The sequence below is a fragment of the Ovis aries genome, chromosome X (assembly GCF_016772045.2).
Source record: "Ovis aries strain OAR_USU_Benz2616 breed Rambouillet chromosome X, ARS-UI_Ramb_v3.0, whole genome shotgun sequence".
In the NCBI taxonomy this organism is placed as follows: domain Eukaryota; kingdom Metazoa; phylum Chordata; class Mammalia; order Artiodactyla; family Bovidae; genus Ovis; species Ovis aries.
In genome coordinates, this window is record NC_056080.1 from 70,368,050 (window position 1) to 70,391,912 (window position 23,863).

The following is a 23,863-nucleotide window of genomic DNA, read 5'->3' on the forward strand; positions in this document are numbered from 1 at the left end:
TATGTAAGAGATTTAGGGATGTCTCAACACATACAAATCAATCAATGCAATACATCACATTAACAAAATGAAGGATAAAAATCATATGATGAGCTCAATAGATATATGAGTCATTTGAAAAAAAAAATCCACATACACTTGTGATTAAAATCTCAACAAAATAGTTAAAAAGGGAATATAATGCAACACAATGAAGGCCACATATGACAAGCCCACAAGTAAAATCATATTCAATGTTGAAAGCTTTTATTCTAAGATTAGGAACAAGATTCCATTCTCATCACTTTTATTCTACATAGTATTAGAAGTCCTAGCCACATCAATTAGGCAACAGAAATAAATTAAATACAACAAAATTGGAAAAGAAGAATTAGAGCTGTTAATATTTTCAGAAGAAATTATACTGTATATAGAAAACACTAGAGACTGCACCCCAAAATTCTTGGAAATAAGTGAATTCACAAAAGTCACAGGATACAAAATCAATATATAGAAATCTGTGGTGTTTCTATATACTATTAATGAGCTAGATAAATTAAGAAAACAATCTCATTTATTAATGCATAAAAAAAAAACTAGGAATAAAATTAACCAAGGGCTTAAAAGATCCATACACGGAAAATTATAAGATACTGATGAAAGAAGTGGAAGAAGACATAAACAAGTGAAAAGATATTCTATCCTTATGGAATGGAGGAATTAATATTGTTAAAATGTGCATACTGCCCAAAGCAATCTACAGCTTCAATGCAATTCCTGTTGAAATTTCAATGGCATATCTTATAGAACTAAAACAATGCAGTACAATACATAACTATAACAACTAATACTAAAAATTGTATCAAATAATAGAAGATTCTGAATAGCCAAAATAACCTTGAGAAAGAAGAAAACTGGGGGCATCATGCTCCCTAATTTCAAATGGTACTACAAATTTATAGTGATTGAAACTGTATGGTACTGGTGTAAAAACAGCCACACAGATTAATGAAACAGAACTGAGAGCTCAGATATAAGCTAACACATATGGACAATTAATTCACAACAAATGAACAAAACAATGGAGAAATGACAGTTTCTTCAATAAATGGTGGTAGGAAAATTGAATTTTCACATGCAAACAAATGAAACCAGCTTACACAACATGCAAAATTAACCCTAAATGAATTAAAAACTTGAATATAAGATCTAAAATCATTAAATTCCTAGAAGAAAACATAAGTGGTAATCTCATTTACATCAGTCTTAGCAGTGTTTTTGTTGATCTGACACCAAAAGCCAAAGGAAACAAAAGCAAAAGTAAACAAATGAAACTACATCAAGCTTACAAGCTTCTGTACAGCTAAAGAAACCATTCTCAAAACAAAAATGTAGCCTACTATATGGGGGAATATATTCTCAAACAGTATATCTTATAAGGGGTTAATATCCAAAATATTTTGCTGACAAAGATCCATATAGTTAAAGCTATGGTTTTCCCACTGTCATGTATGGATGTGAGAGTTGGACCAGAAAGAAGGCTGATCACTGAAGAACTGATGCTTTTGAATTGTGGTGTTGGAGAAGACTCTTGAGAGTCCCTTGGATAGCAAGGAGATCAAACCAGCCAATCCTAAAGGAAATCAGTCCTTAATATTCATTGGAAGGACTAAAGCTGAAGCTGAAGCTCCATACTTTGGCCACATGATGCAAAGAACTGACTCATAGGAAAAGACTCTGATGCTGGGAAAGATTAAAGGTAGGAGGAGAAGGGGATGACAGGTTGAGATGGTTGGATGGTATCACCAGTTTGATGGACATGAGTTTGAGCAAGCTCTGGGATTTGGTGATGACAGGGAAGCCTGGTGTGCTGCAGTCCATGGAGTTGCAAAGAGTCAGACATGACTGAGTGACTGAACTGAAATAAATCCAAAATATATGGGCTTCCTAGGTGGCCCTAGTGGTAAAGAACTTGCCTGCCAATACAAAAGACATAAGAGATGTGGTTTCAATCCCTGGGTCACAAAGATCCCCTGGAGGAGGACAAGGCAACCCACTCCAGTGTTCTTGACTGGAGAAGTCCGTGGACAGAGGAGCTTGGTGGGCTATAGTCCATAGGGTCACAAAGAGTTGGGCACGACTGAAGTGGCTTTGTACGCATGCTCCTATGGTCTATGTTCAATTCTTGTACCTTGTAGATATAGCAAACATTAGCAGTTATAAGAAGGGAAGGAGGGTGGGGGAGTGATTGAAATGGATGAAGAAGGTCAACTTTATTGTGAAGGAAGGTAACTAGATTTGTAGTGGTGAACATTTTGGAGTTATCCAAATGTTTGATTATAACGCCATATACCTGAAACTTATATAATACAAAATCATGAGCAAAATGACTATGCAGATCACTTAAACATGGATAAAAAACCCCCTAAATATGGTCACTTTCGGTTATATTCCTAACCATGAGGTTAGTGTTTTAATAAATAATACTTTGTAGTGAACATATCATTTATATGTTAACATGTGCATGGGTAACTTAAGTATTTAGTGTATGGGTTTATGGATATGTGAAGGCCAACCTGAAGCCACTCCATCCTTGCTTTCTTCTTGCACTTTCTCATAAAAGGTGGAAGAGCCTCTTATCAAGATTATTTGAGACTTTCCCCCTGAGGTGATGAGCATAACTCGAGAGCTCAGTAAGACAAAGAGAAAAATTTAGGCAACTGTCCAAAATGTATAATGTTTGTAGCAGTCGTAAATTGGTGACTAGTGATAGGTTGAGTAGGTTACACCACTACTGATATATTTCTATTGTCTTTTGTGAAATAAATATATGCTGGCTCAATTAATGGACCATACTTCCATCAGAAGTATTAAAAATGAAAGTGCTGGTTTAGCCTGAATTCCAGTCATGATGTAAAATTCAAATTAACTAGAGACAATTCAAATGCATTTTCGTTTCTTAATAACCATAAAAGTCCATAATCAAGATACAACCTCAGGCTCAAGAGAGAAAAAAGAGAAATACTCAACTACCACAATTAGCAAACAAACAAACAAAAAGCTAAACAAAACAAATAACAATAAATTCTTTGTATTAATAGGCATGTAGTTTGCAATTTGTATTAATAGGTATGCAACTTGTAATTTATGTAATTGGTTTAAATGATATCCTCCTGGAGACATTAGCTAGCATTTGGTTTTTGGCTGCACATTTATGCATATTTATAATTATTTTACATGTATAATAATAAGAATTTGTTCATTTTATTTAATATATTTATATAGCACTTGGTATAGAATCTTAGAAATATCAACTCCTCATAACCATAGAGATAGGCACTGTTATCATCTCATTGTACACATGAGGCAATTGAAATGTAGAAATGTTTGTGTTACTTGCCCAAATTCAACAGCTAGTCAGTTGCAGAGCCTTAGTTTGGAAACACAAAGACTGGCTCCAGAGTCCATTTTCTTGTCAACTACAAATGATGCCTCATTATTTGTAAAATATTTACATATTGTGCCATAATTTTATATGCATGCACATGAAAACACAACTCAGCAGATAAAGAATCTGCCTGTAATGCAGAAGATCCCAGTTAAATTCCTGGATTGGGAAGATCTGCTGGAGAAGGGATAGGCTATCCACTCCAGTATTCTTGAGCTTCCTTGGTGGCTCAGATGGTAAAGAGTCTGCCTGCAATGCAGGAGACATGGGTTCAGTCCTGGGTTGGGAAGATCCCCTGGAGAAGGGGATGGATACTGACTCCAATATTCTGGCCTGGAGAATTCCATGGACAGAGGAGCCTGGCAGGCTACAGTCCATGGGGTCACTAAGAGTCAGGCATGACTGAGTGGTATGACTAACACTAACATGAAAACATATATATATATATATATATATATATATATATATATATATATATGGCATAGAATGCCAGAGCTATTTAAAACTCAGAAGTAAGGGAATTCTCTGGTGGTCCACTGGTTAGGATACTGTGCTTCCAATGCAACAGGCATGAGTTCAAGCCATTTTCAGGGAACTAAAATCCCAAAAACCATGTGGTGCAGCCAAAAGTAATAATAATAAAATAAAATTCAGAACTAAAAGAACAAAATACTAGTGCTAGAAGTGCTGTTAAACATTATTTGGCCTAATCTACATATTTCAAAGAAAAAAATGGAGGCCCAGATAAATTGACTTGCTCAAGGTCACACAGATATTCAATGGCAGAAGTGAAACAAGAACTGATGTTTTCTCACTCTCAATCTGATATTATTTTCATTTCACTAAGTTACCTTTGCTATTATTAACTTAAGGAAGTATATCATTGTTTGTATTTTTAATGAATATCACCTCCAATCTTCATTTTTCAAAGCTATATGCTTATAATCTTTGCAACCCCATGGACTGTAGCCTACCAGGCTCCTCTGTCCATGGGATTTTCCAGGCAAAAATACTGGAGTGGATTGCCACTTCCTTCTCCAGGGGATCTTCCCAACCCAGGGATCGAATCCGGGTCTCCCGCATTGTAGACAGACACTTAACCATCTGAGCCAACAGGGAAGTCCTAATAATGATGCTGTTTCACCAAATAGTCTTATAACTTATTCTTTGAAATTATCTTTGAGACTGAGTTGAGCTAATTAAGAAAACTGAGTCTTAATACACTGTGATCATATCTTGTTTTTGGCCACAAAAAGGCACTTTTAACTTGATCCTTAAAGTTCATTCTTCAGACTTATTTCTGAATAACTTTTATCTGTTTCCAAAATTCAACTACCATTAAAAGACAAAGACTTTTCACCACAGCAATTATTCCAAAGTATGTGGGGCAAACGCCGAGTGTAATTCTAAGGAAGAGTTCCAAAAATTTCCTGAGCACTTGGAATGTAATTGGAATAAGCATATAACCTTTCAAAGTGACAGCCTAGGAAAGACAAATTCAATTGGCTGCTTGCTTACTGATAAATTTGTTTTGAAACATATTGTTCCATCTATTTAAGCATTTTAATTTCTCAGCAACTTTTTGTAAATATTAGTGTACAGCTATTTTCACATCACTTGCCAGATATATTTCTAAGTATTTCATAATTTGATGGTATTATAAGTGTTATTTTCTAAGTTTCAATGTGCAACTGTTCATTAATAGTACAAAATATAAATGGATATCTCTTTATTGACATGTTTTCTGGAAACCTTGCTTTATTCATTTTTTTTTAACTGGCAGTTCTTCTTTTTTTTGTTACTGTATTTTTAAATAGACAATCATGTCATTTAAAAACAAAGATTATTTTGATTCTTCCATTCTAATCTGAATGCATTATTTTCATTTATCTTCCCTGGTTGCATTCGCAAGCTGTACAATGTTGCATAGAAGGAAAGAAAGCAGACATTATTTACTTACTCTCAATCTTAGGAGGAAATAATTCAGTCTTTCACCATTAAATAAGATTTTTAGCTGTAGGATGTTCCTAGATGTCCTTTATTTTTTATTTTTATTAAAGTATAATTGGTTTACAATGCTGTGTTAGTTTCTGGTGTAAAGCAAAATGACTGTGTGTGTGTGCATGTGTCTGTGTTTTCAAATTATTTTCTATTATAGATTATTATAAGTTATTGAATATAGTTACACTTTGTTGTTTGTGATAACTTTATTTTTAAAATATATTTCCACTGCAAGGAATCCTAAGTCTTAAATGTTAAAAGCATGCATGTGTTTCTTGGGTTACTTTTCCCAGATAAATAAAATCAAATGGAGAATATAATTCATGCTCCCAGGCAAAGGAAATTTACTAGAGATGAATATATTTGTGTGTGGTATGTAGGATATGTTGATAACACAGTTGAAGATGTGAAAGTAATGAGAAAGTCAGATAGAACTAGAAATAAGAAAAAACAAAATAACAATGTGACAGAGAAGGTCAGATGAAGTAATTTGCAGTCTAAACAGGGGGCAGAGAAGAGAAATAGGACAGAGTGAAGAAGGGGATTAAAGAAAACTTTAAAGTTTACATTTTGCATTATTAATGATATCAATGATCTGCCCAGTATTGAGAAGGACAAGGAAAAAGAAGCGTCCCAGTTTTAGATAAATTTGCTATTTAGGTTTGCTAGCCATTTGTTTCAACCTTCCTCCTAGCCTATCTGTGAAGTCTTGTCGAAATAATCGATGCACAGTTAGATAAGAGGCCAGTCATAGAACTAATGATGGAAGCACATTACCACTTGATGAACATCTTAAAATGAAAAGAATCATACTTCCCATATTTGCAGTTCTCTGTCACTGAAGTCAATCACTGAAACATAATTGTTAAAATGTTGCAAAGAAAACAGGAAGAAAATGAAATGATTAAATTTAAATGAATATCAAGAAGTGACGAGTCACTTAGTTTTCAATCCAGTGATATAAAGAGTCATCTCAAACCAACCAAGCACTGCAAATAATACCATTCACTGGAAATAATCATTTTATTTACTGTCACCAGTTTTGGATTAGAAGTACCTTCTTTCTTTAGCCTTCCATAAGACATATTTAAGGGAAAGATATAAGAAATAAATAAATAGCAAGCTTCTGTCTAAATTGCTTCTAAACTCACTCCAGGCTAAATTAATTCCCTAGGCCTATAGGTATCCAAAACTCCAGCTGTACTCTGATTAGATAATGACAGAAATGTAAGCAATTGACATGTCAGAAATAAAAGTGAGCAAGCCAGCAGGTAAATGTAATAGGGAAAAATATAATCTTTTCTCAACTGCAGGTTTTGGGAACAAGTGCTTGTTCAACACAGTTTCAGTACTTGGTAAGTCCCCTGTGTATGATGGGGGAGGGAGTTGTCATTTCCTGCCAAAAGAAAGCAGCAGGTGGTGAGTTTTTTTTTTAATATAAATTTGTTTTAATTGGAGGTTAATTACTTTACAATATTGCATTGGTTTTGCCATACATCAACATGAATCCACCACAGGTATACACGTGTTCCCCATGAGAACCCCCCTCCCTCCTCCCTCCCCGTACCATCCCTCTGGGTCATCCCAGTGCACCAGCATCCAGTAACACGCATCGAACCTGGACAGGAGATTCGTTTCATATATGATATTATACATGATTTAATGGCATTCTCCCAAATCACCCCACCCTCTCCCTCTCCCACAGAGTCCAAAAGACTGTTCTTTTCATCTGTGTCTCTTTTGCTTTCTCTCATACAGGGTTGTCCTTACCATCTTTCTAAATTCCATATATATGTGTTAGTATACTGTATTGGTGTTTTTGTTTCTGGCTTACTTCACTCTGTAAAATAGGCTCCAGTTTCATCCACCTCATTAGAACTGATTCATATGTGTTCTTTTTAATGGCTGAGCAGGTGGTGGTTTAAAAAAATTAAAAATAGCACCACATTACCACAAAAAGTATGCTCTTCCATTCTGGTGTGTGTGTGTGTGTATGTGGTAGGAGGATAATACTTTTTAAAACTTGAGTTACTTTTATTTGCACTTCCTTTAATTGTAATACAATTCAGCTGTTTAAATGTATACTGCAAGTTGAGATTTTTTAAAAAGGCTATAAGTCTGTTTTGAGTTCGGTACTCTGCCTCGGGGCTTCCCTTGTGGCTCCGCGGTAAAGAATCTGCCTGCTAATGCAGGAGATGTGCTTTCTTTTTTTAAAAATTAATTTATTTTTTAAATATAAATTTATTTATTTTAATTGGAGGTTAATTACTTTCAATATTGTAATGGTTTTGCCATACATCAACATGAATCCGCCACAGGTATACACGTGTTCCCCATCCTGAACCCCCCTCCCTTCTTAGGGAATGGCAATCCAACTCCAATATTCTTGCCTGGGAAATCCCATGGACAGAGGAGCCTGGTGGGCTACAGTCCATGGGGTAGTAAAAGAGTCAGATGTGACTTAGTGACTACATAACAACAAGAATTCTGCCCTAGTTCAGAGCTTGCAGGTAAATATGGTAACATCGTAGCTGAATTATTTTTCAAATGTTAGGTGAGCATGGAAGACTATTGGGGTCACTGTTGCCATGAAGGAGGGAGTTTCTTTTTGATTGTTTTTGAAATTTCTTCAACCTGATTTCCAAACACTTATATGAATATATTTGATTGTTTTGAGGAAACCATGGATGAAATCATAATCAGTTCAATGGTATGGCATCCAGAGCACTTATTTTATCCACTGAGAGATGACTAAGAAGGAAGAGCAAATTTTCCTGCTATTAAAAGATTCAGATGTGATCCTTAGTAAATAAAAAAGGAAATTCTTTAAAAAGAGGCTTGGTAATCTTCAAATGCTTTGCAGTAGCCACTATCAATTATTAAAACAATAGCTAGAAATTACTAAATATGTTTTTAGATTTTATAATTTCAAGAGTCTTTAAGTGACATACTTCAAAAATTATACAAAAATGGATAATTGGAAAAAAATATCCTACAGCCATGTGCAGGGGAATTTGTATTCAAATTTAGTAGGCATGTACTAAAGGTCTGCCAATGAGCACTTAGTACTGGTCTAAGTGTTGTGAGAGTTGGACCATAACGAAAGCTGAGTGCCAAAGAATTGATGCTTTTGAACTGTGGTGTTGGAGAAGACTCTTGAGAGTCCCTTGGACTGCAAGGAAATCAAAACCGGTCAATCCGAAAGGAAATCAGTCCTGAATATTCATTGGAAGGACTGATACTGAAGCTGAAACACCAATACTTTGGCCACCTTATGTTAAGAATTGACTCATTTGAAAAGACCCTGATGCTGAGAAATATTGAAGGCAGGAGGAGAAGGGGGCGACAGACAGTGAGATGGTTGGATGGCATCACAGACTCGATGAACATGAGTTTGAGCAAGTTTCCGGAGTTGGTGATGACAGGGAAGCCTGCCATGCTGCAGTTCATGGGGTTGTAAAGAGTCAGACACGACTGAGTGACTGAACTGACTGAAGTGTTGTGAGAGATATGTGAATGATTAGGACAGAGTTCCTGTTCTCAAAAAGCTTACAATTTAACAGTTATTGACAACTAACTATACTATTAGTCAGGCCCCATCAGACTATAATAGAAGTATAAGCAGTATGCTATGGGAAGTCAAAGGAAGGTTTGTATGCATGCTAAGTCACTTCAGTCATGTCCAACTCTTTGTGACCCTATGGATTGTAGCTCACCAGGCTCCTCTGTCCATGGGATTCTCCAGGCAAGAATACTGGAATGAGTTGCCATTTGCTACTCCAGGGATCTTCCCAATCCAGAAATGGGGTCAAACTCGAGCCTCCTGTGTCTAGCAGGAGACGCTGGTGCCACCTGGGAAGGAGAGCTAATTCCAGTCTGAATGACTCAGAGTATTGGAAGAAGAAATTAAATTATCAAAATTCTCTTTTCTATCAAGATTTTTTATCAAAGTGGAAAAGTGAGGATGGGGGACTGGACCTTAAAAAACTTTCAGACTAAATTAAAAGAAAGAGAGAGAAAGACATTCAAAGGTACACACTATATTCAAGGTCAGCCTGGCATGGTGGAAGCCTAGGCATTTGGAAGAGTCTGATGAGAGCTCATGCTAAAGAGACAAAATAAAGCTTTGAATATCAGATATTTTAAACCATCACAGTGTGAATATTTGAAAGATTTTGGATAAGTTCATGATTTGCTTTATCCTGAATCTGATAAAGATATCTGTAGAAATATTTTCATCTAAAATAAGAAAGGTGTGCTATTTAACATAATAAAAAGGAAATTGGGTTATTGCTTATGCTAAAATGTTGTAAGCAGAGATAAAATCTGAGCGTTTGCTCCTCCTGAAATATTGCTAAGTGCTACTGATACTATGCTAGAATGGTACAAAAAGTTTGCAGCTGTTGTGTTGGTGGGTATTCTTTATTTGCTTACCTATTCATTTTAGGTATGAACACTATGTTTTGAGTCAAGACAGAATAGAATCTCATTATCTTTCTGTAATAACATCTGCAAAAGACTTTGGAAGAAGGGATTTTCAGGGTTTCCTTTTTGTGGTTTTCAACTCATACTACAGACTGCTAGAAAACAGTGAATGATATAGATCTGCTTTTTTATTTTTATTTTTTAATATAAATTTATTTATTTTAATTGGAGGTTAATTATTGGTTGCCATACATCAATATGAATCTGCCACAGGTATACACATGTTCCCCATCCTGAAACCCCCTCCCTCCTCCCTCCCCGTACCATCTCTCTGGGTCGTCCCAGTGCACCAGCACCAAGCATCCAGTATTATGCATCGAAACTGGACTGGCGATTCGTTTCATATATGATATTATACATTTTTCAATGCCATTTTCCCATATCACCCCACCCTCTCCCTCTCCCACAGAGTCCAAAAGACTGTTCTTTTCATCTGTGTCTCTTTTGCTGTCTCACATACAGGGCTATCATTACCATCTTTCTAAATTCCATAAATATGCGTTAGTATACTGTATTGGTGTTTTTCTTTCTGGCTTACTAGATCTGCTTTTAAAACCAAAGAATAAGATTAGTGAAGGACATTGACTTGTACTTCATTATATACCAATCTTACAAATATTGTCACTCACTGAAAAATTACCTTATTACTAACAGAGCATTATGAGATGAAAACAAATATACAAAATTCCAATAAACTCTTGGCCATGCATCAAGCTCCAGGGGTTGACATAATCCCAGGCTTAACTTCAGATGGAGTCTGTGATCCTTTTAAGACACCTCAGCCCTGTCTTAGAGAAGAGTAAAATGTCTGGATATTTGTGAATTTAGTACTTTAAAGACTGGTGTAGGATGAAAAGAGTGTCATATGAAAGGGTCCTATATTATTCAATTTTCACTATCTCTTTTCAATCAACATATATATGATGCCATCTCCAACATATATGACAACAGTTCTGGTGAGGACCTACAGAATAATTTGATGTTTGATATTTCGTACCTGGGGCATCCTTATTCCAGATTTGGGCTAGAGTGACATCCAGGTGAATATGTCATTATCTTGTTATTAGATCATGAGTAGAATAGATTTGACACAAGAGTCTATGAGTTTAGTCTGTGAGTTTAGTCTGGGACTTGCCCAACTTAACACCCCCTACTCCTCCTTTTGGAGACAGAGCCAAGGAAACATATACCGACTCTACTAATATTTTATATTCATAACCCTTTTCTCAAATGTGGTGGCTTATAAAAGAAGATGGGAAGAAGATGTGTTAGCAGTTATCTGCCACCCTCTCTACTTCCATCTAAAGCCAAGGGACATGTACTTGTCATAACATTTCTGTCACTGTTAGAAAATTAGTCAAGGAATCCAATAATCTTTTTCAGTGACACTTCAGTGTCAATAATTAGAAAGATATCTCTAAGAGCCAAGAGTTTCCAGAAGACTCAGTTTCTGGCTGCTGAAAGAAGTGTAGGACCACAGTAATTGTTCCTGGTATGTGGTCACTTCTTGGACAATATACATTATCTGCCATTTAAAATTCAAAATTAAGATTGTCCTTTGTCAGATTAATTGCCTTGTTCTTGGGATATCAAATGTTCCCTGGTAATTTTTCAGAGTAGTTACTGAAGTCTCTATGAGTACCTTTTAAGGCTTTTTACTGAGGGCTAACTAATTCCTTTTTTGCCATTTGTACTTTAGTATTTAAAATTTAATTCTGAATAATTTTCCATCAGGATCCATTATAAAGTTTCTGAAGACCCCAGTGTCTTCTGAGAAGCTTCCACATTTGCTTTCCTTTTAATAAACAAAATGCTATGCACTTTGAATAATAATGGCTCCAAATTACAAGTAAAACACAAGTAATGGTGGAAAGTTGAAATTACTAAGTACCAAGACCAGAAACATCAGATACACTGAGCAGAAAGGCAAAGGATGCAAAAGTTCTGAGGTCTATTACAACATGATCCAGAAATTCTGAGTTTGTATGAAGTAGCGACATTCCTCAAGAAAAGTTACTAGCTTTAAATTACAGGACTCTGTCTTTAAGAAGGGAACGACAGGGGATGAGATGGCTGGATGGCATCACTGACTCGATGGATGTGAATCTGAGTGAACTCTGGGGGTTGGTGATGGACAGGGAGGCCTGGCCTGCTGCAATTCATGGGGTCGCAAAGAGTCGGACAGGACTGAGCGACTGAACTGAACTGATCTTTAAAGATGGGAGGCTGATATCCCAAGCCAAAACTCTCTGTATAGGCAAAAGGCTTATCCTTAAGAAAAAGGAGTTTGGACCCCAGCCAACAAGTGGGAAAGGACTTTTTCTTTCTTCTTTCTTAAAGCTAGGAGTTTGAGCAATTCATGAATTTACATCACAGTAGGTAGTTACCTACATCTCAAAGCAAGGCCAACCCTGGAGTGAGGTCCAGGAGACTGGTTTAATTTTCCACTTCATGCTTGCCTTTTTTACTAGAACTCATAAGGTTTGTTTACTCATCCACTTTCACAGACTATTAATCATGTGAAGAATTGGATACTTGTTGTTTGGATACACTCTCAAACAGAAAATTGCAAGAAAGAGCTACGGAAAAAAAAAAAAAAGAGAGAGAGAGAGAGAGGCGGGGGGTGTCAAAGACTTGATTATCTTGGACCTTAGTTTATTTTGTGGAAGCTTGGAAGCTTATAACTTTACTTAAACAAACAAACAAACAAACAACTTCTTGCCCAAATGCTCATGTCTGGTCTCAGACAAAAGGTGAACATTCAAAGCAGGCGAGGAAAATCCCCACAGCCCTGTCAGCACTGAGAACAGGAAATATGTACAGTTTTCCCACCATAACAGCTTGTGATCTTCTCTTCACTTCTATAAAACTGAAAATATTTTAAATGTAATGTGTAGAATTGAACTTTGTAAAATGATTACTTGTACTTTAAATAAAAAGTCATATATACCACGTTTGCCCAGGGACCATATTTGGAGAAGCTTTGCTTAAGAAAAAAGGAAAGACTAAACATAGACACCTATAAATCATGTTGATAAGAGCAAGACCCTGAGACATGAGAGCTGTGTAAGAAAAAAACTAAATTTTTTAATGAATGGTAGAAACAAGAAAGCGGATAGTGGCTAAACTAACTTTTAATTATCAGTACAGATTTCAAAACCTTATGCAGTCCCCCAATCCAAATGTCAGTTGGTATGCCCTGGTCTCTTGGATGAGAAGTGATTGTGAACTAGGATATCTAAGAAAAAGCAACATGACTGGGCATTATCACTGGTGATGTGAAATTGAGTGATTACCTTCCTTCTTTCTCCAAATAATTAAAAGTGCACTACTCAGAGCAGAGGAACAAGATGCAAAATCTGCTGAAGAGGAACTATGCTTCAGACCTCAAAAGAAACATTTAGACTTGCCTAAGTGAAACTTTCCTGTAAAATAATAACTGTAGATAACTGCTTTGTCTGTCCACACAAAGATAGTTCCTCCTTTCATATATCTGGCCTATTGGGGAGTCATAGATGCCAGAGATAAGGGACGCTGGTAACATGATTAGATATGGTATGTATACAGAATATCTCTTTCTAAAATAAAAATTCTGATGGAACATTCTCTCTAGAAGAATTAACCAGGTAAAGACTTTCTAAAAGTATTTGATTACTGAACTGTAGTCAGCTCTTAGATACAGTTGTTGGACAGGTTTCCTGGAAATATTGTAAGCTATTTGACTCTGAAGATTTTCAAAAGTGAAAGTAGCAAGCACATTGCCTGGCAAATGATAAATGCTGAATAACTACTTGCTTAATAAATATTGGATGAACTCAATACATTCAAGACATAGTTCTAAGTGTTCCAGAGGATATAGAAGTACATAAGACTAAACCCCAGACTTCAAGAATTTTCTGACATTGTTGTGGTAGAGTAGGGTGAAAAGAGGCAGAGACATAAATAAAACAAGTTACTAACCAAAAAGCAGAAGTATGTGCTTGAATGGAAGTATAAATGGGGATTTTTAAAGGAGTTAGGACAACATTGTTAAGTTAAACACTAAAGTTTCCATGAAGAACTGGAAATTTGAGAGAGGTCTTCATAAATATGTAAGACTGCTATGCAAAACAAACAAACAAAAAGATATTCCAAGCTGGGCAACAAAGTGAGCAAAAGCTATTTGTTGAGGAAGAAAAAGTCAATCTGAATGGTATGGAGCTCAGTTTGGCTGGAGTTCTTGGCACATGAGAACACTGGAAGACAAAATTTTAAATGATGATGGCACTCTATTTAAGGAAGCGATTGATTGCCAGACTATGTATTTTGTAATTTGTTTGACAAAAGGAAGCCATTACTGCTTTTTAAAGATCTCATTTAAAGGAAAAAGATAACGGAAGAAATAGAGAGATAAATTAAGCAATAATTCCCTGAACTAGAGTAAAAACAATGCAATTTAAAGAATAATATGATTATGAAAAATAATGCAGTTTCAGAAGGTAGTAATAATAAGAATGTTGATTATTAAGCACTTATGTACTATACACCATGCTAAATAAATTATATAAGGTGGCTCAATTCTCACATTGACTCTCTAAGTTAGGTACTATGATTATTCTCATTTATCAATGAGAAATTAAAGAATTGGAGAAGTTTAATGATACACCCAAAGTTGCACAGCTATTAACTAAAAGAGCAAGAATTTAAACTCAAGTAATTCTGACTCCTAAACATATGTTATTTCCCTCATAGTACACTATCTTCCCTTTAGGAACCAGTTTGGAAGTGGAAAATAAATGACAAAGAGTCAATGCCTCCAAGACTTTGAGACAACCAGGGAAAACATAGATGCACTTAACAGCAATGAAGAAGTCAGGAGTAAAAACTGGTTTGAAGTTTTGAGGGATGATGATTTTTGTATAAGATACATTGATGTTTATAGTCAAATGATTTTATTTACTGAAAGTATTTCATTTAATAAATACTGAGCACTTACTTGTGTTTTCCACAGTCCTTGGTGCTGTTTTAAGGCAAGTAACAAAATATATAAGAAAATATATATAAATATATATATAAATAAATAAATATATATATATATATATATATATATAACAAAATATATAACAAAACATACAAGAATCCTTGTTCTCTTGGACTTTGCATTTTAGTAGGGAAAATATATGAAAAGAAAATAAGTAATAATCAAAGAGTATGTTAGTTATAACTGGAAATGAGTAAAATAAATACTAAAGGGAGATAGGAAGTGTTAGAGGTGAGCTGCTGTTTTAAACAGGAAAATAAGGGAAAGAAAGCCTCATGAAAAGGTTCCACTTGGGTAAAGATCTGAAGGAGGCAAGGAAGTAAAGCACATACATAACTATGTTAAAGCATTTCAGGCACAGGAAACTGCCAATTCAAATGCTTTGAGACGAAAATATTATTGGTCTGTTTACCTCACAGCGAGAATGATAGAGTTGCTGGAGCAGGGTTCAAAGGGGAGAATCATAGAAGGTGAGGTCAAAAGAGTAACCAGGACCCAGATCCTATAGGTGAAATAGGCTGTTTGTTGTAAGGACTTTTATTTTTTTTTCTCAGAGTGAGATGAAAATACATTAGAAGATTTTTTTTTTTATCAAAGACACAACATAATCTGACAAAATATGCCATATTTCATTTTATTTTACTACATATATAATGTTTATTGTAGACATTGCCAGTTCAGTTTAGACACTCAGTCGTCTCTGACTCTGTGACCCCATGAATTGCAGCAAGCTAGGCCTCCCTGTCCATCACCAACTCCCAGAGTTCACTCAGACTCACGTCTATCAAGTCAGTGATGCCATCCAGCCATCTCATCCTCTGTCGTCCCCTTCTCCTCCTGCCCCCAATCCCTCCCAGCATCAGAGTCTTTTCCAATAAGTCAACTCTTCGCATGAGGTGGCCAAAGGACTGGAGTTTCAGCTTTAGCATCATTCCTTCCAAAGAAATCCCAGGGCTGATCTCTTTCAGAGTGGACTGGTTGGATCTCCTTCTAGTCCAAGGGATTCTCAAGAGTTTTCTCCAACACCACAGTTCAAAAGCATCAATTCTTCAGCGCTCAGCCTTCTTCACAGTCCAACTCTCACATCCATACATGACTACTGGAAAAACCATAGCCTTGACTAGACGGATCTTAGTCGGCAAAGTAATATCTCCGCTTTTGAATATGCTATCCAGGTGGTCATAACTTTTCTTCCAAAGAGCAAGCGTCTTTTAATTTCATGGCTGCAGTCACTATCTGCAGTGATTTTGGAGCCCAAAAAGTAAAGTCTGACACTGTTTCCACTGTTTCGCCATCGATTTCCCATGGAGTGATGGAACCAGATGCCATGATCTTAGTTTTCTGAATGTTGGTCTTTAAGCCAACTTTTCCACTCTCCAACTTCACTTTCATGAAGAGGCTCTTTAGTTCCTCTTCATTTTCTGCCATAAGGGCGGTGTCATCTGCATATCTGAGGTGATTGATATTTCTCCCGGCAATCTTGATTCCAGCTTGTGTTTCTTCCAGTCCAGCATTTCTCATGATGTGCTCTGCATATATCTTAAATAAGCAGGGTGACAATATAGAGCCTTGACGTACTCCTTTTCCTATTTGGAACCATTATACAACAGTCTATAATAATACCTATAGGTCCTATAATAGGACCTATATTTATGTCCTCATCCAGGATCAATTCCCAGAAATAAGAGCTTCAAATGCAAAAATCTGTCAATATTTTAAGATGGTAAGTATAATTAGACTGCTCTTTAGTCAATCTTGGAAACTAAAATATTGACTAGGAATGTATAAAATAGTGCATTTGTACACATCTTTGAAGGAAATGGATTTTGTATAAATAAATATTGCTTCATTTTCTTAAGTTGAATTCTGAGATGATGACAAAATGTCTAAAAGAAGAGGTGTTATATATTTGGGAAGAGAGCTACTGCTCAGGATTGACATGTAGATTTAAAAGCCATTGACTGTGATAGGAGAGGTGAATGTTCATCAGAGGTTACTAGATATATATATTTTAACTTCTGATTTCTAATCATTGACATTAGCAGGTGATGATTTCTATATATGGGCTTCTCCAGTGGCTCAGTGAATAAAGAACCCACTTTCAATGCATTTGACACAGGAGATGCAAGTTCAACTCCTGGGTTGTGAAGATCCCCTGGAGAAGGGCATGGCAACCCACTCCAGTATTCTTGTTTGGAAAATCCCATGGACAGAGGAGCCTGATGGGATACAATCCATAGGGTTGAAGAGTTGGACACAATTAAGCATACATGCACACATGACTTTTATACATAAATAGTTAAAAGGAGGTTGAAAAACCAGGGTTTGTGATTTTTTGGTCTTCCACCTATTTTTGCCTGCCACATAATCAAAGTCACTACCTGTGAAAATATTTCAAAGATATATTTCAGTTTGGGGGCTAAACAATCTAATTTTAACCACTCTTTCAGCATCAACTTTTATTCTTACAGTCATGCTTCTCTGTGTTTTATGACACCATCTCTCTATTTCCTTCTATGAGACATCTGAAGTATTTAACCTCATCAATCTGCATGCCTAGTTCATATAATTCATCAGGATGTTTAATTAAAGTATGCACCATATCTTGAACAAAATGTGCTGTTCTACTTACCAGGCAATTGAGGCAAATAATAACAATAATAATTCCTTCAGGGGCTGAATCAAACCTACTTCAAGCCACATGGATCTGATAATCCAAAGCAGGATGTTTTATAATTCCTATTTCATTTCTGTTCTTCCCTCATATCTTTAAATTCAGTTACATCCTCCCGGATTTCAGCAGCCTTGAGGTAACTATTCATGCCCCTAAGCTAAATTTTGTTTTAGAACAAAGATCATGGACCTAACTGGGTCAACTTTCTGGAAATTTTGTATCTTTGTACTGGTGTTATCTTGCATAATTGAAAAGTGTCTTAATAACCCATGTTAATGGAAGTATTTAAAGAGAGGCTAGCTGCCCACTTATTTTCAGACATCTGGGAAATATTTGAACCAAATCAGTGGCCTCTAAATGATGGCTTAAGGACAATGCTGGGTTGGCTATATCTTAATCATATAGAGACCTTTTAAAAATACAAATTCCAGGCATTAAATACTGACTCAGAATTTCTGGGGGAAACACCGGGAAGTCTAAGGAAAGCTATATATATATTTTCTTTTTAAACTTCCCCAGGTGAGTCTGACAATCAGTAATGTGGTCTACATCAGAGCCTCTCAAATGTTAACATGCCTAAGAATCACTTGTGGTTCTTAAATTGCTGATTGTTATGCAGCAGGTCCCAGGTGTGACTTGAGATTCCTCTGCATTTCTAATAAACTTTTAAGTAATGCTGATTCATATATCATATTTTGAGTATTAAGGAGCTAGATTACATCTCAGATTCCTTCTAGCTATACTCTCTTGTGATTCTAACGTGCCTTATGGAACTTGTATCTATTACCCTTACTCATGTCAGAACTTTCCATTAATGGTAATATATTTTTCTACACATAAGCTTTCTTTGTTTTTGCAAAAACAAGATTTTTAAAATTTAATTTTAATTTTAATTAAATTAAAAATTTAATTAATTTTAAAAAATTTATTATTTTTGCAAGACAATAATTGGCTTACTTTTTTTTTAAATTTGCAGTTCTGACTTTGTTTTCAACACATAACTGAGAAAATCCCAGGAAGCTGACCCATCCAAGTCAATCATCTCTGAAGAGTTGTAGACACACTGAGTACTAGAGTCAACCTTTCTTCTATGTGAGCCAAAAAAGAGAAAAACAACCTGCCAAACACCAGTAAAGAGATGACTACCATCGTATGGGAATTTGAAGAGCTTCTATATGGCACATTCATGATCCAAATGGGAGAGGATCAGTCATCATGATGTCTCAGAAGGCCTTTTAACTGAGTAACAAGAAGGGGAAATTATAACAGCTTGTCATATGTGCTTGCACATTAGACTTCCATGTAGTTAATGTAGATAAATTCAAAGCAAACATGCAGATAGTTCTTTGAAAACCCCCCAAATCATGTCTAGAAGCTCTGACCAATGCAATAAAAAGGAGGTTATTCTATATTCAGTTTCTCCAGCCCATCGATGATCAATCTTTCAGAAAGAGCAGCAGTAGATTGCAAATTTAGATTTTTAACCACCATTTAGCAAAGGCAGCTTCTCTAGAAACAAGCATGACTGCTAATGATACATGTTATGAGATCAATAGAGACAATACAGATTTCCGATACTTCATCTATGCTGTGACATACACTGTCATTCTTGTGCCAGGTCTCATAGGGAACATATTAGCCTTGTGGGTATTTTATGGTTATATGAAAGAAACCAAACGGGCTGTGATATTCATGATAAACCTGGCCATTGCTGACTTACTACAAGTCCTCTCCTTGCCCCTGAGGATCTTTTACTATTTGAATCATGACTGGCCATTCGGGTCTGGCCTCTGCATGTTTTGTTTCTATCTGAAGTATGTCAACATGTATGCAAGCATCTACTTCTTGGTCTGCATCAGTGTGCGAAGATTTTGGTTTCTCTTGTACCCCTTTCGCTTCCATGACTGTAAACAGAAGTATGACCTATACATCAGCATTTCTGGCTGGTTGATAATCTGCCTTGCCTGTCTGCTATTTCCTCTCCTCAGAAGAAATGATGACACCCCTAGCCACAGAACCAAATGCTTTGTGGATCTTCCTACCAGGAATGTCAATCTAGCTCAGTCTGTTGTCATGATGACCATTGGCGAGTTGATTGGGTTTATCACTCCTCTTCTGATCGTCCTGTTTTGCACCTGGAAAACAGTTTTATCATTGCAAGATAAATATCCTGTTGCACAAGACCTTGGAGAGAAAAAGAAAGCCTTGAAGATGATTCTAACCTGTGCAGGAGTTTTCCTAATTTGCTTTGCACCTTATCACTTCAGTTTTCCTTTAGATTTCCTGGTCAAGTCCAATGAAATTAAAAGCTGCCTAGCCAGAAGGGTGATTCTAATATTTCATTCTGTTGCCTTGTGTCTTGCTAGTCTGAATTCCTGCCTTGACCCAATCATATACTACTTTACCACTGATGAGTTCAGAAGACGGCTTTCAAGGCAAGATTTGCATGATAACATAAAACTCCATGCAAAATCACTTGTGAGCAACCATACCACATCTATCTTGTCAACTGAATTATGTTAAATTAAAAAAAAATGGATGTGGGCTGAAGTATATTATTACATATTTGTAATACTCCTAGCTACTGGGAAGTAATCACAGCAAGCACTCAAAGCTTTTCAGTTATGCTCTATCTTATCTATATGAAGATTTCACGTTTTCATAACACAATCTATTTAGAGCATTATATTCCACTATCATCAATGTTGAGATGTCCTTGTAGTAATTTATCATCAAGTCTTTAAGATTTAAGCTCTAAAATTTCAGTGACATACTATATGCACATGCTTTCAGCAGGAGTCAGTAGTTTTATCTATGAACCTAAGACACAGAGAGACAATTAACTTGAACTCATTTTAAGCACTTGGTTTTGTTACAATGGATACTGAATTTCTTTGTATTTAGAAACAATATAGTTGTCTATTTATACTAGTAATCACAGTTTATATCCCAATATCATGTTTTAGTTGTCTTTAAGTAGGATAGGTAATATATTATTTTGTGAAATAGTGTTATAAACACAGACCATTTTGATCTCCTATATGTGATTATACTCATGAGTTTGAAGACTCAAATAACTATTTCCTTCATTTAAGTATCAGTATGAAAAAGCATCTATCACATCTATTAATAGAATGAAAATCTGAACTCAGGCCTCTGATATGTTTAAAATAAGAACAAGAAACTAATTCACATACTGTCTATGACTGTATAAATTGCCATATTTAATCTATCCAGGACAGGTAGCTTGTCAAAGTTCATATAATGTGACCCACATTGTCTTTAAAGGTCCAGGAGAAAGCAGATATGTGATAACCACAGTTCTGATTCTCTTAAACTATTTCCAGACTGCACCTTTGAAGGTGTATATATCTTTCAAATAAAGAAAGTGTCCACTATGCTTCTAGAGTGACACTGAGGTACCTGAGAGGTTACTGCACTTTCTGAGCCTATACAAGAAGCAGTGAACTAAATTTAGACAAGAGCAAAAAGATAAAAGTTATTTTTTACTTTTAAGTGGCAACTATTAGGCTGCATTCACAAGCCAGAGTAAGGTCTAGAGGCAGCCAGGCATGTAGACTCTAGAGTCCTCAGTAACATTTTTGATCCAGCTTTGCTCCAGTCATACTATTCTAAGGCCAATACAGCCTCTTCCAAGGCAGCTGGGAGAGTCAACTTAACTGGCAACATTGGGCACCTATGGAAACCCTTTGCCTACTAATACCTGTTTAGATCTAGTATGCAAGAAACAGACACAGAATATGAGTAACAATTAAACCTGAGGTCATAAATATTAGAATACATTGAAAAATATTTTGGCAAACAGCTCTAACTTTTAAAACATGCTTTAACTAAAATCTGTGAGGTATATAACACACAGATAATTCTGGCCTGGAAGGAACGTGAAAATCAAAGAAGAGCTCCATCATATTTACAGGAAAGGAGTTATTTTAGACACACAGTTATGATATTAATGCGTTTGGGGGGATTAGCAAAATCAAAATGAATTTTAATATCTTAGATGAATGGAAAACTTTCTAATGTTTTCTCTAGACTAGTGTTGATTTCCTTGTATTTTGTTATTAAAATATTATCCTGTTAGAAGACTGACTTTTTACTGCTAGCAATAATGTATGTGTCTATCTCCTAATTGTTCATGGTAAGGTACATATTTTGATGTGTTAAATGAGTTCTAAAAGAGTGGTGAATTGTGCTTTAAAATGAGTAACTGTAACTATGTCTAGTCTATTTGCTTTAAAGTGATTTGTGTTTGACCATAATTTAGTGTTGTAATGGGATCAGAAGTAATAATTTTGTGTATACTTGTAATGAGAGACTTGTCTACATAATATATATTTACTAGTTTCTATATTATCATAAACTACACTTTTAGGATCATTTGGGGGAGGCCTGTAATTTAATTTCATTAATGTATTAATTTCACTTTAAACATACCTGTTATCTTAAAGAGGAAAAAATATTTCCAGGAGATTACTGAACTTCTTAGAGGAAATGTTGAGGTTAGAGCCCATTTATGAAGCAGTCCAGGAGTCCTTGAAAATTATTTATGTCATTTGAGAAAAGTACACAGAGAACAAGTATCCAGTATTCTTATGCTGCTTAGCTAAGAACCACCCTTTCTCTTCAGGTTTGCCCATCTAAGTTTGTATTTAATGTTGTGATTTACTTTATTAACCCCTTTTCACCATGAATATGCTTTGTCTTCTATTCCCTTGATCTAGTCAGTAACTGATCAGTCTATTCACACTAAGGTACTAAGGACTGATGTTAGCTTAATATTAATTTGCCTAGGGTTATCTGAATTCTAGGCCTTAGGGATGAATTTTATCTCAAAGTGTAAGTATTTTGTTTTAATTGAGTGATCAAAAACACTGAAACAGACTAGAAAGAATGATATTTTGAAGAAAGTGGGTCTTACAGCAGTGCCTTTCAGATTACAAATGGTAAGTAAACACCTACTTTACTTACCATGATGGGATGCTATATATATATATATAGCACATATATATATATATATATATGTATATATATATATATGTGTATATATATATACACACACACACATACATGCATATGTACAAATACCTATTTATTATACTAATACTTGGCCTATACTAGGTTTAGGCCAGAGCAAAAAGATACAAGTTATGTTTTACTTTTAAGTGGCAACTATCAGGCTACATTCACAAGTCAGAGTAAGGTTTAGAGGCAGCCAGGCATGTAGACTCTAGAGTCCTCAGTAATTTTTTTGGTTCAGTTTTGCTCCAGGCATACTATTCTAAGGCCAGTACAGACTCCCCCAAGGCAGCTGGGACTGATTGGAGTGATTCCCATGTCATTATTATTCTCATTATTGTTATTATTATTATGTTCAAACGGTGTACACATTTTCATTGTCACTTGGATAAGCAACTAATTCTATTAATCTGTGATTCCATGAAAAGGACCCATCTGCCTTATGGACAACAGAACAAACTATGTTGGTCTGAAAGGGTTCATAAGTGGAACTCTAGTGCAACTTCGTTTTTATGTCATCTTTTCGCTTTTATTCCCAATATACTGTGAAAATGTTGCTTTGTAACATATTTATATTTATAATTTATAATACACATCTTCATAATAAAGATGATCTTTGTATTTGCATAAAAATTTCTGTCTCCAGAATTCCATGTATATATAGCCAGTTTTTCAGCAAACTGATGTAATTGAGAATCTTTGTCAGTGTTCTCACCTACATGGATAGTAAGTTCTCTGAGTCTCTACTCTCCCTTTCTTTCTGGAGTGTTGCATGTTATTCTCAAATGGAAAGATAAACCACTTCCCCAATCTACCTTACACTTGCCCTCCACTCTTCCCATAAACAGAATCTTTACTATCCACACTCTGCTAAGATTATTCCCCATCCTCACTTGTTGACTAAGTTATTCTAATGACTTAAATACTTGTACTTGTTAGAGTATAGTCTTTTGGGAAGAAAAGGAGATGAGGGGAAAGAAGGAATGTTTTTTATTTAGTCTTAAGAGTTTTTGAGACCCAATATTTTGATTTTCTGTATAGTTTAGCAGAGGAAAAGCTGTCATTCACTGTATCATTCTGCTCTTAGTAAAACATATTTCCATAAACATAATGAAATAAAACAAAAAGTGAAGTCAGGACAATTGTCTCTGTCTCTCCTCTCATCCTAGTTTTCTTTCTTCCACTTTAGCAACTCTTTCATCTCACTATATTCCTAGTG

At 35.6% G+C, this 23,863-nt stretch overlaps 1 protein-coding gene across 5 annotated transcripts in view; it reads left to right on the forward strand.

Moving 5' to 3' along the window:
* The window catches only part of GPR174 (G protein-coupled receptor 174), a 40,486-nt gene extending 17,209 nt beyond the window's left edge, over positions 1 to 23,277 (forward strand). For 3 of the 5 annotated variants that reach the window (XM_042241736.2, XM_042241735.2, XM_027963132.3), the window contains one exon: positions 18,584 to 23,277. In XM_042241736.2, coding sequence (XP_042097670.1) covers positions 19,129 to 20,130 — 1,002 coding nt within the window. In that variant the 5' untranslated portion in view covers positions 18,584 to 19,128 and the 3' untranslated portion in view covers positions 20,131 to 23,277. Of the gene's footprint in view, positions 1 to 6,741; positions 6,784 to 15,023; positions 17,744 to 18,583 lie in introns of those variants that run through there. The other 2 variants (XM_042241737.2, XM_042241738.2) reach the window with 2 other exon arrangements.
* The last annotated feature ends 586 nt before the right edge of the window (positions 23,278 to 23,863 follow it).